Consider the following 18423-nt stretch of genomic DNA (forward strand, 5'->3'; position numbering starts at 1 on the left):
GAATGCACCTAATAAAGGGGAAACGCTTCCATATTTTCCTTAATTTGAGAAGGAAGGTGGTCCTACCTGTCCACGTCGGGCCTTTGTGTGTCTTGTATGCTCGCCTCGTCGTCACTGATGTGCGGCGATGACGACGTCGGTCTCAGGGAGGAGTGCTCCGGCTCCCCAGGGGACCGACCCTCGCCTTCCGGGGCTCGCTCCGCCCCGTCAGCCATGGTTTTCCGTGCACCAAGCAGACTCCACGCGCCGTCCCTCTCGTGTCCATCCCACTCGACCTATACTCGGATGATAATCGCGTCGACCTCGCCGGCGCCGACCTAATGGAATTTGGAAGACAAACGAGGCAAGAGAGCGAGCGTACGTGAGTGGTGGGACTCAATACGTGTGCAACCGGCACGATGGCGTCCTCTAGTGGGCGGTCAAGGAGTTGCTTTTACCCTGACACCCCTCCAGAAATAAGACACAAGCACGTTTTTTTTTGCCGTTGACGTCAATAGAGGTTTCTTAGCGACGTCACGCTTGTCACGTGACTCCACCCCAACGAGAACCTGCTACTGTGTAAATTTGAAAATGGCATATATTTTGGGGTGATTTGCTCTTTCTTTCCTGGGTCACTTCATGTTAAATTTGGGCCTTTTCCCCCTTTTTAACTCGTTGGCTACCATTGACGATGACAGTCGTCCAATCTATTAGGACTGGAAGGGGGCGAATGAACATTTGTTCTAGGAGAAGCGGAACTACGTCAGAATTTCTCCTGACGACGTGGCTTCAGCATTATAGATATCACATACAGAAAACTAGATTTCTAGCCTTGGAGTAAGTAAGCGGCGGCCATCTTGTGTCGAAAAATGTCTCTGCTGCTGTATGGTGACTGATTTTCCCTACTAAAAATAGTACTAATATTGCTGGATTACAAACTTTTTTACAAAAGCATTAATTTGGCTATGATTAAGAGTTGTTGTTTGAATTTAAAATCTTTTTACAATGAACTAAATTATTAACTAAAATGTACTGATTTTTTTAAAATAAAGAAGCCGCTTTAAAAGCCTTTTCAAAATACACCCTCCATTAAAAACGTCATTTTAGGTTTCTCAAGTGGCTCCGACGCAACATGGCGAACGAGTTACGACATCTGTCCCCGCTGCCTCAGGCGCGCATCACACATCTAGCCTATAATACGTGATATTTATAGTCAGCCTGTCAATGGTACATTTATTTTCCCCCCAATCACTGATGCTCGCCTTCTAATATTGGAATTCCTCCGCCGGGCTCAGGTGATCTGATGCATAAACAGAATAAGGGATCGTCATCTTTAAAGGCGGTGGAATTCCAAAAATAAGTTGTCCAACTAAAATTGTGAGGAGCGGCGAAACGAAGAAATGGAGACGTATGGAAAGTTGAACAAAAAGCAGAAGCTGAGCAATGCAGCGCAAAACTGGGTGAGTGTTTTTGCCAGGTTTTTTTTAGCACCTTTATCAATTCTCAATCCGATTTGCCCATGTCGCTATTCCACGACTCCAATTCTGGATCATCGCGTTTGCCTACTTCGTTACTTCGTTTAAATCGACATTTCGGGTAGATTTTTAGGGGTGGCCCGTTTGCAACAAAATAGAATTTACATTTTTTGTCTGCTTCTCTTCAATCAAATATTCCAGATTCCAACAGTGCCTAAAAACCGAAATCTGATTAATTAATATTGTATTTGTCTGTTTAGCTCCAATCAAATATTCCAGATTCCATGAGTGCCTAAAACCCCCCCAAATCTGATTAATTACTAGTATTTTTGTCTGTTTAGCTCCAATCAAATTTCCAGATTCCAACAGTGCCTAAAAAACCCAAATCTAATTAATTAATAGTATTTTTTGTCTGTTTAGCTCCAATCAAATATTTCAGATTCCAACAGTGCCTAGAAAAACCAAATCTGATGAATTAATATTGCATTTTTGTCTGGTTCTCTCCAATCAAATATTCCAGATTCCAACAGAGCCTAAAAAAACAAATCTGATTAATTAATATAGCATTTTTGTCTGTTTCACCCAATCAAATATTCCAGATTTCAACAGTGCCTAGAAAAAACAAATGTGAGGAATTAAAATAGCATTTTTTTTTGTCTTTCAGTCCAATCAAATATTCCAGATTCCAACAGTGCCTAAAAAACCCAAATCTGATGAATTAATATATCATTTTTTGTCTATTTCAGTCCAATCAAATATTCCAGATTCCAACAGTGCCTAAAAAACCCAAATCTGATGAATTAATATATCATTTTTTGTCTATTTCAGTCCAATAAAATATTCCAGATTCCAACAGTGTACATAAAAAAACAAATCTCCAAATCCAGTCATGGCCTACAAACTAACTCCCACTGAATAAACATCTGATTTGCTGATTACAACCAAATCTTACACTCCATTTGACCCAATTTACTCGTTGGCTGCCACTGACGGTCGTAGAGTCCAATTAACTTAAACTGGGAGGGGCTGACAACCAATCAACGGCAATAGTCGACAACTCCTCAATGCGTTCATAACGAATGAGTGATGAATTGAACCATGAATCAATTGTCTGAATCCATACAGGGGACGCAGCGTGCCACAAATGTTACCTATCAAGCTCACCACGTCAGCAGGAACAAACGTGGGCAGGTGGTGGGCACCAGAGGCGGCTTCAGGGGATGCACAGTGTGGCTCACTGGTAAAATTACATTTTGGAAAACATCATATTTGGGTGCGACTAGAACAAAGAGATTGTGTTTGCATTGATGAGCTCATTTTTCCCCCCCATAGTAAACATTATATAAGTTCAACCGCTTTACATTATAATCATTTTTATAAACTTTTTTTTAAAAGGCTTTGTCACAATTGGAGATGATTTCACTGGCCGCTAGAGGACAGCATTTCCCTTCAAGAGTTAAATAATTTTAAAATTACAAATAATTTTAATTAGACGGCATCAAAACCTACATCGCGGTTATTCACCTATTGCAGCGGAGTTTGGAACCTTTTAACCGTGATAAACGAGGTATTACTTACTGTTTTTTTTAATATTAAGATTTTTTTTTATTTTAACTTTTGACTCTGAGACCTCTAGTGGCTGATTCTGACCATTACCCATAAAAGTGTAGAGTTAGATTACATTTTTGGCTTTATATACACCGGGAAGTACTAAGAACGACAGCGCTTGCCCGATTTGACAAAATCAATGGTTTGGTAGCCCATCCCTAATTTAACTATTGTTTTTTGTGGGGGAGGTTTATCTGGCGCCGGAAAGACCACCGTCAGCATGGCCCTGGAGGAGTACCTGGTGTGCCACGGCATCCCTTGCTACACGCTGGACGGCGACAACATCCGTCAAGGCCTCAACAAGAACTTGGGCTTCAGCCCCGAAGACCGCGAGGAGAACATCCGCCGCATCGCCGAGGTGGCGCGACTCTTTGCCGACGCGGGCCTGGTCTGCCTGGCCAGCTTCATCTCCCCCTACGGCAAGGTAAGCCACGCGGGCGGGCGGGCGGTCCAGACCGGCCGGGCTAGAGCCTTTCTAATATTGAGCGTTTGGCAGGATCGCGTCAACGCCAGGAAGATCCACGAAGCGGCGGGATTGCCTTTCTTCGAGGTGTTTGTGGATGCCCCGCTGGATGTTTGCGAGCAGAGAGATGTTAAGGGGCTCTATAAGAGAGCCAGAGCGGGCGAAATAAGAGGTAGGTGCTTTTTTTTTTTTTTTTCTCTATATAACTCGACTTCACAGTAGAAATGGGGCAATATCGCAATACACTATTCCCTCGATTTTTGCGGTTAATCCGTTCCATAATCACCCGAATTAAGTGAATACCATAGAAATATACTATAGAGCACCTGTGTCAAAGTGGTGGCCCGGGGGCCAAATCTGGCCCACCGCATCATTTTGTGTGGCCCGGGAAAGTAAATTATGAGTGCCGACTTTCTGTTTTAGGATCAAATTAAAATGAAGAGTATAGATGTATATTAAATTTCTTGATTTACCCCCTTTTAAATCAATCATTGTAATTTTTAATCATTTCTGTGTTTTTAGTTCAAAAATCATTTTTTAAAATCTAAAAATATATAAATAAAGCTAAAATAAACATTGTTTTAGATCTATAAAAATGAATATTCAGGGCTTTTAATCCAGTTCTTTTAATCCATTTATAAAGAAAATATCTAAATATTATATCTAAAATGGTCCGGCCCACGTGAAATCAAGTTGACGTTAAAGTGGCCCGCGAACCAACCCGAGTGTGACACCCTTGCTATAGAGTATATGTAACATTTCAATTTTTTTTTTAACTTCCTATATTATTAGTATTCCCTCAGTCGGTGAGAAAGGCAAAGTTTTTGATGGATTGTTACGTGTACATTTTTCCATTAATTTAGTAGTTGTATCTTAAATTGACGTAACGATAGATTTTGTACTGTTATCCCGAGTCTTAGCATCTGGAAATTAAACCTATTTGACCTTTAGAACATGTATATTTTCCATTACTCCTCCTGCAGGCTTCACCGGAATCGACGCCGAATACGAGAAACCGGAAGCTCCCGAGTTAGTTTTGAAAACCGATTCCTGCAACGTCAACGAGTGCATCCAGCAGCTGGTCGACCTGCTTCAGGAGAGGGTGAATCTCCGCATGAGAAGTTAATAACTTCAACTCCCAGTCGTTAATTTCTGACTTAACTATCCCCCCCAACGCAGGACATCGTTCCAGTGGACGCGTCCTACGAAGTGAAGGAGTTGTACGTTCAAGAGAACAAACTGGACCTCGCCAAAAATGACGCGGAGACGCTGCCTGCGCTTCAGATTGGAAAGGTTGCTCCTTATTATGCCTCAAAATTTCCTGCCGCATGGCAGCATGGAAAAAAAATGGCTAGTAAGCCATTATTGCATTGTAACGCATCCTTTTCTAAACGCTACGTCAGGGGTGGGCAAACCGGCCCTCGAGGGCCACTGTGGCTACAGGTTTTTGTTCCAACTGATCCAGTAAACACACTTTAACCAATGAGATTTCTGCAGAAAGCAAAAAAGCATCTGACGGCACTTGTAGGACACCAGATTGGTGAAAAAGTGTCCTCTTTATGGCTTGGAATTAAAACCTGAACCCACTGCGGCCCTTTGTGGAAAAGTTTGCCCACCACTGTGCTAGGTTATCGCTTTTGGTATCAAATGGTGGTTTTAGGTTAGGTTAGAATTTTATTTCATCCTGTATTCGGGAAATAGACTGGAGCATGATTTTTTTAAATGTTATTTATCAGTTTTATGTCGTTTGGTGGCTTTAAACCGGTTAAAAATGAAAAAATAAATGTTTCCAATATATAATGCTGACTGACAGTTGTGTGTGTGTGTGTGTGTGTGTGTGTGAACCTCAGGTTGACATGCAGTGGGTCCAAGTTCTGGCCGAAGGCTGGGCCACACCCCTCAACGGCTTCATGAGGGAGCGAGAGTATCTTCAGTGTCTCCACTTTGACTGCCTGTTGGACGGTAAGATTCTACTTTAGTATCGATATACTACTCACAAAGTATGCAGTTTTTTAAGGCAAAAAGTTCAGAGATGGTCTTGTAAGTGCAACAAAAATGCCAACAGATGGCACGCCAAATTTAGAAAGCTTTAAAAGTGAATGACTAAATTGCGATGATACGGCGCCCCGCAATTTATTGCTAGTCCACATCTTAACAAAGGTGCTGTTTTCCGGTCATAAAATCCCATTTTGTTTGGACTCCAATTACAGCGACTTGTTCTTCACAGACATTCCAATATTGCGTTCTTGAGCGTTTTCCAATTCCCGAGGCTTGTGTTGTTCTGCCAAATGCATAAAACGGCTTTAAAAAAAGCACAAATTAGCATAGGCGATGTATTATTTTCACATTTTGGCATGCACTTAAAACGCAAAGCTGTCCAAGTATGGAAGGCGTAAAAAGCAGCGATATCTGAAGTATGTCATTTTTTTCTTTTTCTTTTTTTAAATCACTGATTGACAAGACATCGTTTGACGTGCCAGAAAAGTGCTGTTGTTTCTTTACTGGGCCGCCGCTCACTGAACGGCCTGTAAAGGTAAACCAAAAAAGTTCCCTTTCGCTGGCTCGTGCGAGAGTTTAAATGCAAAGCAGCTGGTTGGGACCAGGCGACGGCACGCCGGCATCCACGATGTTTTCAGACACCCGGCTACGTTTTAGCACGTTCTAAAATAATGACTGACATTTTCAAAAAGCTCATCCAACGTTGACGCTACGCTTTGTCACATTAAATTTGGATACTTTGTCCTGTTAGGACAGGGGTAGGGAACATATGGCTTGGGAGCCACATGTGGCTCTTTTGATGGTTGCATATGGCTCTGAGCTACAATATGGAAAGCGGTGGTGAGCGAGCCGAGTCCCGAATGCACCAATAGGAACGTCACATCGGCACTGTGGCATTGCCTTTTTTTTTTCATTAGAGTCTTCTGCATCTATTCTCATTGATACTCATTGATATTCATTGATTAGCAACAGCGTAACAATGTTGTCAAAAGAATTCAAATACTTTTTGTACTTTAAAAGTGGTAAAATGACTAAAAAATTGGCACATTTTCATGTATTTTGACTTTTAAATTTTGAGTATGGTTCTCAGGGAATAACATTTGAAAATAGTAATTGTTTATGGCTCTCTTTCAAAAAGGTTCCCGACCCCTGTGTTAGGAGTTACTTTATAAACTTCCATTTTGCAGGACCCAAAAGTATTTGTAGGGACAATTCTGGAACAATAAAGCCTGCTTTTTTACTAATTAAAATAAAAACAAGTTCATTTGCCACAATTGTTTTGGATGGTTGACTAATCACAATAAATCACTTTTTTTTAACTCTTGTAGTACTTTAGAGTAAACATGCATTGTTATGAGGCTTTGAGGAAAGTTGGAATGTGAATACTATATAAAAGTATTATTGTATTCTAAAGCAAAAACAGATGTTTGAAAACATTTCATTTTGAATAATTCATGGTCATCTGCTTTCATTGAGGACGAAAAAATCCAAAAAAATACTTATTTGTCAATTACGCCAAACCATCCAAAAAAAAAAATCAAGAATTAGCCCAAACAAGGTCAAAGAATTAAACGCCAAGGTACTTGAAGAGAGTGATAACTTATACGTTTTCCCCATATTTTATACGTTTTTTTGATCATTTCAAATTGTGTACGTGGTCGTTGGTAGCAGATGAAAACATCATCGTCTACTGCTAATATTATCATGCTTTAAGCATGATATCAATCAAATCAAAAGCCTTTATTGTCATCATACACAGCTGCGTATAACGAAATTGGTGGTGCTACTCCAAAAAGTGCGTTTTCACAGTAAAAAAAACATAACGTATTTCGAAATGGTTATATTACAACCGATTTTAACATGACTGAATTTGTAAATTGGATATTATTGGAATTTTTTGCCTGGGAAACAATTGACGATATTAGGTAACTATCAGTTTTTACAAATGAAATGAGTTTACATTTTTGGTGAAAAAAAACTAGGAGATTATTTACTATTTTCCCCTTTTTATTTAAAATACAAAAATACAACACTGTTTTTGCACGCGCATTCCCCTTTCACTATATATAAATATAGCGCGTCAGCAAGCAATGTACTCCGACAGTCAAGCAGTCATCGTCACACAGCGACATCTACAGGATCTTGAATTTAGTGCATACTGACTGGGCACCCCGTCCATTTTGTAGAAAATTTGAGACTTAAGTGCGCCCTATGTGTAAATATGTTCCGCGTTGCATTTGTACGTATTTTTATCGCTTAATAAGGGGGATTGCAATCATTAATTAAGGGAGCGATTGGCCAAGATTGATAAAGTATGGTGGAACGCATGTTAATGATTTTTTTATTTTTTATTTTGGACTTGAGGTGGTGTGATCAACCTTTCGGTGCCCGTGGTCTTGCCGGTGTCTTCGGAAGACAAAGAACGCCTGGACGGCGTGAGCGCCATGGCGCTGGTTTACGAAGGCAGGCGAGTGGCCATCCTTCGCAACCCCGAGTTCTACGAGCACCGCAAGGAGGAGCGTTGCGCCCGCCAGTGGGGGACCAACTGCGAGAAGCATCCCTACATCAAGGTCAGTGGCAACAAAAGCATCAGATCAATATTTGCGTGGACGTGGCCTTAAACTTCTCCATCGACGCTACGGGGTGGCTCTCGGGGTTGGATGTCGTTTCAAAGGTGTGCGCTCGGATGGGCAGGTGCGCCATTAAATGGAAATGTTCGCGCCTGGCGCCGTCATAAATTTAGTGCCCGGTGGAATTCACATATGTGGATGTCACATTTGGGGTCAGCCGGGTCACAGATGGCCACATATGTGGACGCTGGGTTTTTATGGGGTTGATTTTCGTATAGATGGGTGTATATTTAAACCCATAGTGTATAAAGGAAAAAAAGTATTTTTTTAAACAAAAAGGCGAAAATGGTAAATAATTTCCTATTTTTTGTCCACTAAAAACGTACATTTCATTTTGTAAAACTGATAGTTACCTAATATAATAATCAATTACAAAAATTTTCAATAAAATTCAATGCCCAAATTCAGTCATGTTAAAGTTGGTTGTAATATAACAATTTCTAAATGAGCCTATAAGCAGAAAATTGCAATAACAATCGATGATGAAAATAATCTCCCAAATGTGTGTTATAGTTAAATACGATCTTGCACTATGATGAGTTTCTGGCTCAAAGCAAACTATTTTTCATTCTTACTTTTTGCAACCCGTCTTTCCTGCTTACCCATTGGCTCTTCCCCGGAATCTTTTTCCACCGTGACCTCCGTCTTTTCTCCACCGTGAACAGATCCTTCGATCCCTGCGACAAAAATGTAACATGTTAATCAATGATATTTTGTCAGAAAAGATGATTACACCTCCAAAACATGGCATGACATTCTGTTCGAGCATTTACATTATTAATCTCATGACCAGATTAGACCATGTAATTGTTGACCTTAAATTGGAGCGAAAAAACTAACTTTGCGCAAAAGAAGCTAATGGCTAAAGATGGCTATTTTTTTGCCTCGTGACCTTTTTCAACAAAGCTCAAAAGTGGAAATAATGTTTTGCACAAGCCTCTACTTTGGATCCATTTTATGCGGGTTATCCCGCTGTTTAGGACCTGATAAGTCTGGACTTTATTACAATTCTGTCTGGCGCCACCCCAGCTCGCCCAAGCGTTTTTTATTTTTACTTTTACGGCCAACGGTCGTCTCGCGTCTGGACTATATTTGTCTCCGGTGTCCACTTTGTTAATCGCTAGCATTTCAGATGGTGATGGAAAGCGGCGACTGGCTGGTCGGGGGCGACCTGCAGGTCCTCGATAGAATCTATTGGAAGGACGGACTGGACCAGTACCGACTGACGCCCACCGAGCTGAAGCAGAAGTTTAAGGAAATGAATGCAGGTGTGTGCCGGGTTTGAGTCTCGGATGGCCGCCATTGTAAATTGTATATTTCTTGTTTACTCCCCCGCGCAGATGCCGTGTTCGCCTTCCAGCTGCGCAACCCGGTTCACAACGGGCACGCCCTCCTGATGCAGGATACCCACAAGCGTCTGACGGAGCGAGGGTACCGCCGACCCGTGCTCCTGCTGCACCCGCTAGGCGGCTGGACCAAAGACGACGACGTGCCGTTGCCGTGGCGCATGAGACAGCATGCCGCCGTGCTGGAGGAGGGGGTCCTGGACCCGGACTCCACCATCGTGGCTATCTTCCCCTCGCCCATGATGTACGCCGGGCCCACCGAGGTGAATGCTCGCGCAAATTTGAAGTCTACGTCATGTAGGGGTGCCGTGAGTCATCCAAAATATCCAATTAATTCGTCTGGTATGCGCAAAGTAGATATGTTAAAGCTAATTTGCTAGTTGGCAAGTAACTAAATATTAAATGAATCGATGACCGTTTATTTGATTCACTGAAAACTATTTGAATGAAAAAGAAACAAACCAAAACAGGAACTAGTCTTTTTACGTTTAATTTTGGAAAAAAATATATTTTTTTATTTAATTTTAGATGCAAAAACTTACTATTCATTTTACTTTGTTTTTTAATGTAGGTTTTAAATTAAACAAAGACACCTAAATATTTTCTTTTATTTTTCTTTTTTTTGGGGGGACATTTGAGTTATTTTTCCACAATGAAAAATTTTAGATGGAAAAACTTATTATTCATTTTACTTTGTTTTTTAATGTAGGTTTTAAATTAAACAAAAAAAGACACCTAAATATTTTCTTTTCAATTCTTTAAAAACATTTTTTTGGCATTTGAATTATTTTTCAATTTTTCCGCAATGGAACATTTTAGATGGAAAAACTTATTATTTATTTGACTTTGTTTTTTAATGTAGGTTTTAAATTAAACAAAAAAAAGACACCTAAATATTTTCTTTTCAATTATTTAAAAATTTTTTTTTGGGACATTTGAGTTATTTTTCAATTTTTCCACAATGAAATCGCAGCGCATATATCAGTAAATACCCTAATTTCTATATGAACTTATCAATGCAAAAAAAGGAGAATTCATTAATCGCCTATACAAATATTTTTGTCCGCATTGGTAAAACGCACCCTTCCTTGACCAATAGGTGCAGTGGCACTGTCGCGCCCGAATGGTGGCCGGTGCCAACTTTTACATCGTGGGCCGCGACCCCGCCGGAATGCCTCACCCCGACACGGGGAAAGACCTATACGAACCCACCCATGGGGCCAAAGTGCTGACCATGGCTCCGGGCCTCATCACACTGGAAATTGTTCCCTTCAAGGTCGCCGCTTACAACAAAGTCAAAAAAGCCATGGACTTCTACGAAGCTAAAAAGTGAGTACAGTCATACCTCTACTTACGAATGCCTCCAAGTACGAACAATTCAGGTTACGAAATTTTTTACATGCAAATTAGTGACAAAATACGAAAAAGATCCAAGTTACGAAATCCCCCCAAAAATAAATGCATTTTCTTATCCGTCATTTTATTTTGAATTCCCCCTAAGCGATTAAAAACTACGGTACACGGTCGATTGGTCGCCGGTCTTTTGGTCGCCCGGAAGGTTAGTGATAATTACCATTTAAATCGTTGCTCAAATTCCCTAAATACAAACTGTGAATTAATATTTAGTCATACTTAATGCCCTAGTAATTATTAGGCTAAAGAAAAGCTCCAAATTTCCTGGACTTTTGTGTTTTGTAGTAGAACTTGTTAAGACCTTGACGGACCTAGCTTCTTAAAGGGACAACGCATTTACATACAAACTCTTATACACTCACACGTCGGCTCAGTGAAACTGCTCATGGCCATTGTTGGCTTTTATTGATGCGTAGACCGTGTTGTTTTACCTTGTTTTGTCGCCGGTCTTTTGGTCGCCCGTTGTTGCGGTCCGGGCGACCAAAAGACCGGCGACCAATCGACAGCACACAAAAACTACAAATGTAACGTGGCACATATTTTCACTCGCACATGTGTAAAAGTCTATTTTCTAATTTATTGTATGCGGCCAATCTTAGCAAAAAGTGAACGTTTGAATCTTCTCTGCAGTCATCAAGACTACGACTTCATCTCGGGCACACGCATGCGCACGATGGCCCGCCAAGGCGACAACCCACCCGACGGTTTCATGGCGCCGAAGGCTTGGGCCGTGCTCAAAGAGTACTACAAGTCTCTGGAAAAGGGAGACAAGGTGTTATGCTAGCAAAACAGGGAACGTGGCTATCTTTCGATTGCCTGATGTTGGGACCATTGCATCATTACTGGGTTTTTTATTTTTAATGTTACGTTTTTTTATGTTGTATGTATGTAGTTTTATTTTCCTAACTGGTGCACATTAGATGAAGGTAGTTGGGTTTGGAGTAAGTGGGTCAAAATCACTACAAAGTGTCTTTAGCGTCCTCATGGAATTACTCAGTCATCATGAAAATGGCATGCAAGGACAATAAAATATTATCTGTTACATTTCAACCAGTTTTTGATTGAATCTGTAGCTTTCATAATTTCAATTCATGGTCATATACAAGTTTTTTTTTTGTTAACTCTGGGCTGCCATTGACGTCTAATGCATTTTGACTGGGAGGTCTGGCAGCGATCATTTGTCCATCGCCGTCAATGGCGGTGGAGTTCAAATTAAATTTTTTGGGGGGGTGAAATGAGGGCGTGTGAAAGTTGCCTTGTAGTCATATTGACTAATTATTAAAAAAAAAAAAACTAAAGTTGGAGAATTGGCTAATCAGAGACTGTTGGCCCGACCAATGAAAATGCACATTTTACGCCAGGGTTGACGGGAATTTTGACATGTCTACTAATAATACATAAACATTTTTGGTTATGTAAACAAAACTCCAATGCAATTCAGTGCAATGGCAGATAGCTAGAACATTTGTTCACATATCATTTTATTTTACAGCAGTTTAGTCAAGCCTGTTGGCCCACCAGGTTTATAAAGCACTGGATTAATCCTAATTCAACCCACTCTCATAACTCTTTAGCTTGTTTTTTCTTTAAGTGTATTTATTCTCGTAACAAGAACAAGTCTTAGCCCCATTTTGCATGTTCAAGTATAGTAGTATTTTGTTACATCGCAGCTAAGCTAGCTAATTTGTTCCATGTGGCATTTCATCTACGACACGTGTAATCAGCTCCTTCATGCTCACCAGCACGGAATCCCCATTCTAATCTTGCTTGTCCAATAAAGCATTTTTAACAAAGACCAAAACATGCCTTTGGACTTTTTTTTTTTAGATCCCACGGGAACGTTCTGCTTAAAGTAACTGACACCGGGCATATTAAATATGAGGTCGGCGTGACCTTGAAGTCGCATATTCCTCCCCACTGTCACTCCATCAGCTGTGTGTTAAATGAGACCCTCGGCTGACCCACGCGTGCACAATCACTTTGAATTTTGCATCAGGAACGCGGCAGCTGGCTCCCAGATGCAAACGCTGCCATACGTTGAGAACGTGTGGTGGGTTCTGCACCAACTGGGCGGGGCCATCATCAGAGGACCTCTGTCCAAATTTAATAAAGACCTCCATTTAAAAAATCCCTATCTAATAAACACTGGGATGGGATGAATACAATTGTTTGTGAATTGTTAAGACGGCATTAAAATTAGATTTTTAGGTGATATTTCATTGAGATTGATTGTAAATGTAATTTCAAGAAAATAAATCCGAATTGTCATTGTCAGGGTAGAGGCGGGGCAAATAGAGCCAACCCGGTAGAAGAAAGGTATCAGAATTTAAAGCAAAATTAGAATTAAGTTTAGTGTAAGGTTAGATTAAATTTGTTTTTGAGTGTGTCTGCATCGTAATCCAAGTTCATTTAAATTTATTTATGTTATGTTACGAGCGCGCTGCCGTGCAAAAAGTCTGATTTTAGTACTATTAAAGACATTTTAGTACTATTAAACCACTAGTTATTGTTACTTTTTTAATAGATGGCAAATTAGAACAAATACAAATGTTTTTCCAATCCAATATCCTGTTTTGGGTGTTTTTTTTTCAGAGGGTTGGAACGAATTAATTTGTTTTTAGTTCATTTCTATGGAAAACGTTCATTTGAGTTACGAGAAAATTAGCTGTTTGTAATATAAAAAAATATTCAGTATTAGAAATTAACATTTTTAATTTGATTAAAAAAAAAAAATCAATTTTTCTTTTTTAGTGCACCAAGAAAATTACTATCAATGCCATATTAAAACTTTTTACCTAAAAAAATCTCAATTTTGTAACTTTTTTTAAAATATTGCCCCAAAAAATTATCTCAGATTTTTTTGTTCTATTAAAACTTTTCCCTAAAATATAAACCAAAAGTCAGGTACCATTGTGTTCTTAAAAAAAATGGTCCTACTTTTTTAATGAAAAAAAAACCCCACATTTTGTAATATCAATTAAAAATGTAAACACAAATATTCTTAAAAATCAAAAAAAAGAAAACGCCCTCTTCCTGCCATAATATTTTTCTCCTCCCAAAACATCTCGCAAATATGACTTTTTCTTAAATAATTATATATATTTTTTCATACATAATATAAGCCTATTTTACCCCAAAGTCACTCATTACTTTCTAAAATATCCCATTTTTTTTTTCATTTTTTTGCACTAAGGACATTTTTGCTGTGACGTTTCCGGTAATATAAAACGTTGGGTCATTTTTACATGACTATAATCCGCCTACTTAACTGATTGCCCCTCACAAGAGCCCCTTGAGAAGAGAACACTAGATTGTCGTAGGATTTACAAGCGCTGCTTGTTACCTGATGAGAAGCACATGTGATGACCTTCCAAGCCACCACCATACAAAGAAACCGAGTCACCGACATAAAACCCCACATGGAAGAGTTTAATCACCGCATTATTTCAGTCACGTGCCCATCATGTAATACATCTGCCTCGGTGGGCCCGGCTCTCCCAACACTTCATCTTTGTTTATCCCTTTTATTTGTCAGCCCGCTCGTAACTTATTCAACTGGGGAGATTTAGGTCAACGTAATATTTGAACGACGTTCGCTCGGAGGGGCTGATTTGACCGGCGTGAACATGAAGAGATCGGATGCGCCGCGCCAAAAAAGAAAAACATTGCCTTGAGGAAAACAAAATCAACTCCAGAAATGCCATTTTTTCGGGACCTGCATTTTGTTTTCTAATACACTGCTGCTTTATTTATGGGTTACCAGAGACTTTCCAAATATTAATCCTATTTTTATTAGCAAACTAACTCCATGGATGAGCCTCACTTGAGTTAAGATGTGCTTAGTCACGTTGGTAGTGTGTAAAATTACGTTATATAAGATAATATATAAAATATAATATATAACAAAAAAACATTTTTTACCTAGGTCTACAATGTCTTCTGTGTCTGTGCTTGCTACTCTTGCTACTGCAACCAAGAAATTTCCTGAATACTGGATGAAATAAAGTTCTAACCCACATGTGTCAAAGTGGCGGCCCGGGGGCCAAATCTGGCCTGCCGCATCATTTTGTGTGGCCCAGGAAAGTAAATCATGAGTGCCGACTTTCTGTCTTAGGATCAAATAAAAATGAAGAGTATAGATTTATATTAAATTTCCTGATTTTTCCCCCTTTTAAATCAATAATTGTAATTTTTTTAATCAATTTTTTCTGTGTTTTTAGTTCAAAAATCATTTTGTAAAATCTAAACATATATAAAAAAAGCTAAAATAAACATTGTTTTAGATCTATAAAAAACTGAATATTCAGGCCCTTTAATCCAGTTCATTTAATCCATATATATAAAAAAAAATCTAAATATTATATCTAAAATGGTCCGGCCCACATGAAATCGAGTTGAAGTTAACGCGGCCCGCGAAACAACCCGAGTCTGACACCCCTGTTCTAACCTAAACTAACCTAACCTCACCATAATCAAATTGATCAAAGTGCAAAACGTATTAACATTGTCGTTGTTTAAATATTTGATCTTTTAATAAAGGGTTTTTATTCAAATGTTGAAAATTGTCCAAATAGTTTTACATTTGGTGTTGCTATTATTGCACAAAACCATTTAATTAATCGAACTAATCAAATTAAATCGAATTGTGGCAGGCTTTGTAATATCTCCACACACGATTTTGTCCTTCATATTATAGTAATTTGGATTGAACTAGGTCATAATTACCTCAATAATTGACTCCATCTGCTGCCAATTAAGGTGGCTCCTCTCAATCCCTTTAAATCAGAGCTCTCCATCTCGATGCATCCTGAACAGAAAATAGAGTCTGATGTTGTATTAAGTATTCAATGAATCCCTAAAAGCCACTTGAAAATAATTCTAGTACTAAAGTTAGTCGGATGGTTGGATTTATGAGCAGGGAACATAAAAAAGGGGGTTTTCGTGATGGCGGACCACTGCAGCGGCACCTGCAGGAGGCCGCGGACCAGACGAGAGGTAGCGGTAGCTGTCAGTGTGACAGATGGCCGCAAACTGAGGCCAGATTTGGATTTTTATTACAACTGTCGACTGCGTGCGCTCTTTTCTGTCGTGGATCTGAACCTCCTTGATTGATCTTTTGGGTTGAATAACATAAACGCCGAACCTACAAAATAAAAACGACTCTACTCAATCTCGTCTGTGGAATGTTGGTTAATAACAAATTAAAGAGAGACGTGTTTTTCCTCTTGGTAAGAAAAAAAAACGAACTGAATAATCAAATTAAATAAAGTAGAGGAAAACAACACTTGTTAAAATTGTTTTTAAACAAACCAAAAAAGTTCATCTCTGATTTCTTTAATTTCTAATATTTTTTGTACAACTTATTTAGTTAAAAAAGACAAATAGCAAATAGCAAATAATCTTTTTTTAAATACAGAAGAAGAAAAATGTAACGATATTGCCTTTAAAATTCTCAATTTTCCCCCAAATTATTTGAACAATTTTGATGCCAACAATGTCTCCAGATATAAACGCTCGAGGGAATAAACCACAATAAACTACTTTTCAAAACTTACTGGGTAAATAAAAGAAACTATATACTATATACTATAACTACTATTCTCTACAACACGTGTCAAAGTGGCGGCCCGGGGGCCAAATCTGGCCCGCCGCATCATTTTGTGTGGCCCGGGAAAATAAATCATTCATGCCGACTTTCTGTTTTAGGATAAAATTAAAATGAAGAGTATAGATGTATATTAAATATCCTGATTTTCCCCCTTTTAAATCCATAATTGTAATTTTTTAATCAATTTTGTCTGTTTTTAGTTCAAAAATCATTTTGTAAAATCTAAAAATATATAAAAAAGCTAAAATAAACATTGTTTTAGATCTATAAAAAAAACTGAATATTCAGGGCTTCTAATCCAGTTCTTTTAATCAATTTATTAAAATAAAATCTAAATATTATATCTAAAATGGTCCGACCCACATGAAATCAAGTTGACGTTAAAGCGGCCCGCGAACCAACCCGAGTCTGACACCCCTGCTCTACAAGCAGCATACCATGTCGTTCACCAGTAAAATAAAATTGTATTTTTGTATTTCGCAACAACCAACTTGTTTTTTTTCTTTCACAGTGGCCTTGTACATTGTTTACTTATTTATGTGTGCATTTATGTGTTTGAAAACCACATTTTTGTGGTGCATACGTATGTGGTGGAGGCCCAAAGCGACCACGGCGGCGCCACTGGCTACAACGACGCTTATTTCGCGAACCTGGCAAGACAAAGAGTGCCAAAACATACCTGAGCGTTGAGTCAGCTGACCTCCCGCAGCCTCCACATCTTTTCCGTGCACGGCCGCCGCCGCCTCACCTCGGCCGTTTTTCACGCTATGATGTCACCAGATGACGAAGCGGATGAAAAAATAAAACAGGTGCAACCTACAAATCAACTCACATTCCCCAAAACGTACTTCCTCGGCAAACCGAAGACTCGAAATTACCTGCGGGATGTTGATTCACTCCCAGACGCGTTTGAGGCCATTAACGAAGAACTGTGATGAGGAAGTGATGCGTCACGGCGACTTCCCGGCGAACTCGGCGCTTTTATTTGCCTTGGAATTCGTTGTCGCTTTTGATCCCCAATTTGCAGCAATCAGTCAACGGCTTGTTGGAAAGCAGACGTAGAATTGAAGAATTGTGACACACTAGGAAACGCAGGCCTGCAAATGGAGGATAAATAAAGTAATGAAACACAGATTGGGAATAGTGGACGTGCAAATGGTCTTCTAAACAATATTATCTTTGATCTTGTTTCGATTTTCCGACCACAAATAAATAAACTCATTTAACCTGAGAGGCCCGACGGTTTGTTCGAGTGCCCAACAATAATAAAACAGGCTGTGGGAATCTTTGGAGTAGCTTTGGATTTTGGATTGGATTTTTATGAGTTTGTTTGTAGATTTTTTTTCTGACTATAATCTGAGCTAACAGCTAATAAACCTAGATAACAAAGCGGCTAGTTTTAGAAGTTTTATGGTCTAACAAGCATCATCCTTCCATGTTTGGGTCATTCATTTTGTGCAATCCATTCCATTGTTATGATGAGGGAATTGTTAGCGATAGTGATACGTTTATTAATAGGTATACTTTAATAAAGGGAGAGACATCGGAGACATAATCCAGCGATAACTTGCTAGTGAGAATAGATCCTGGCTCCTCTTCTGTCCATTTAGTCGCACATAATCAAAACACTTAAGGTTATCTTATTCAAACAATTGCATAAGCTAACCGAATAACACAATTAAGGTCAAAAAACAACTGCAACAACAATTGCCTATCAGGTCGGAAACCAAAAACAACTGCATAAGAATTTGCACAAGTAAGCATAACAATTTCCATAAAAGGTGAAACGAGCGACACTATTTTAAAAACAATATTGGATTGGATTGGATTGGATAACTTTATTCATCCCGTATTCGGGAAATTTCGTTGTTCCAGTGGCAAGAGGGTGAGGATGCAGGAATAG

General features: G+C 39.2%; 2 protein-coding genes across 2 annotated transcripts in view; one reads left to right on the top strand and one right to left on the bottom strand.

Annotated features, from left to right (window-relative positions):
* The window catches only part of sgms2a (sphingomyelin synthase 2a), an 11576-nt gene extending 9858 nt beyond the window's left edge, over positions 1-1718 (bottom strand). Inside the window, exon 1 of the mRNA XM_077605240.1 lies at positions 67-1718. Coding sequence (XP_077461366.1) covers positions 67-215 — 149 coding nt within the window. The 5' untranslated portion in view covers positions 216-1718. The remainder of the gene's footprint in view (positions 1-66) is intronic.
* papss1 (3'-phosphoadenosine 5'-phosphosulfate synthase 1) lies at positions 1180-11779 on the top strand. Its single transcript, XM_077605239.1, has 12 exons — positions 1180-1439; positions 2580-2694; positions 3251-3486; positions 3559-3697; positions 4509-4627; positions 4705-4818; positions 5376-5487; positions 7888-8093; positions 9286-9421; positions 9494-9762; positions 10599-10828; positions 11543-11779. The coding sequence occupies exons 1-12, from the start codon at positions 1380-1382 to the stop codon at positions 11694-11696; spliced, it is 1890 nt and encodes a 629-aa protein (XP_077461365.1). The 5' UTR covers positions 1180-1379; the 3' UTR covers positions 11697-11779.
* The last annotated feature ends 6644 nt before the right edge of the window (positions 11780-18423 follow it).

This window comes from Stigmatopora argus, chromosome 7 (genome assembly GCF_051989625.1).
Source record: "Stigmatopora argus isolate UIUO_Sarg chromosome 7, RoL_Sarg_1.0, whole genome shotgun sequence".
Taxonomy (NCBI): domain Eukaryota; kingdom Metazoa; phylum Chordata; class Actinopteri; order Syngnathiformes; family Syngnathidae; genus Stigmatopora; species Stigmatopora argus.

Excerpts from the sequence above, each read along its gene's own strand:
- papss1 (XM_077605239.1), top strand. The coding sequence starts at position 1,380 with ATGGAGACGTATGGAAAGTTGAACAAAAAGCAGAAGCTGAGCAATGCA. Across the intron at positions 3,487-3,558 it reads TCATCTCCCCCTACGGCAAG|GATCGCGTCAACGCCAGGAA; the intron begins GTAAGCCACGCG and ends AGCGTTTGGCAG. Across the intron at positions 8,094-9,285 it reads AGAAGCATCCCTACATCAAG|ATGGTGATGGAAAGCGGCGA; the intron begins GTCAGTGGCAAC and ends CTAGCATTTCAG.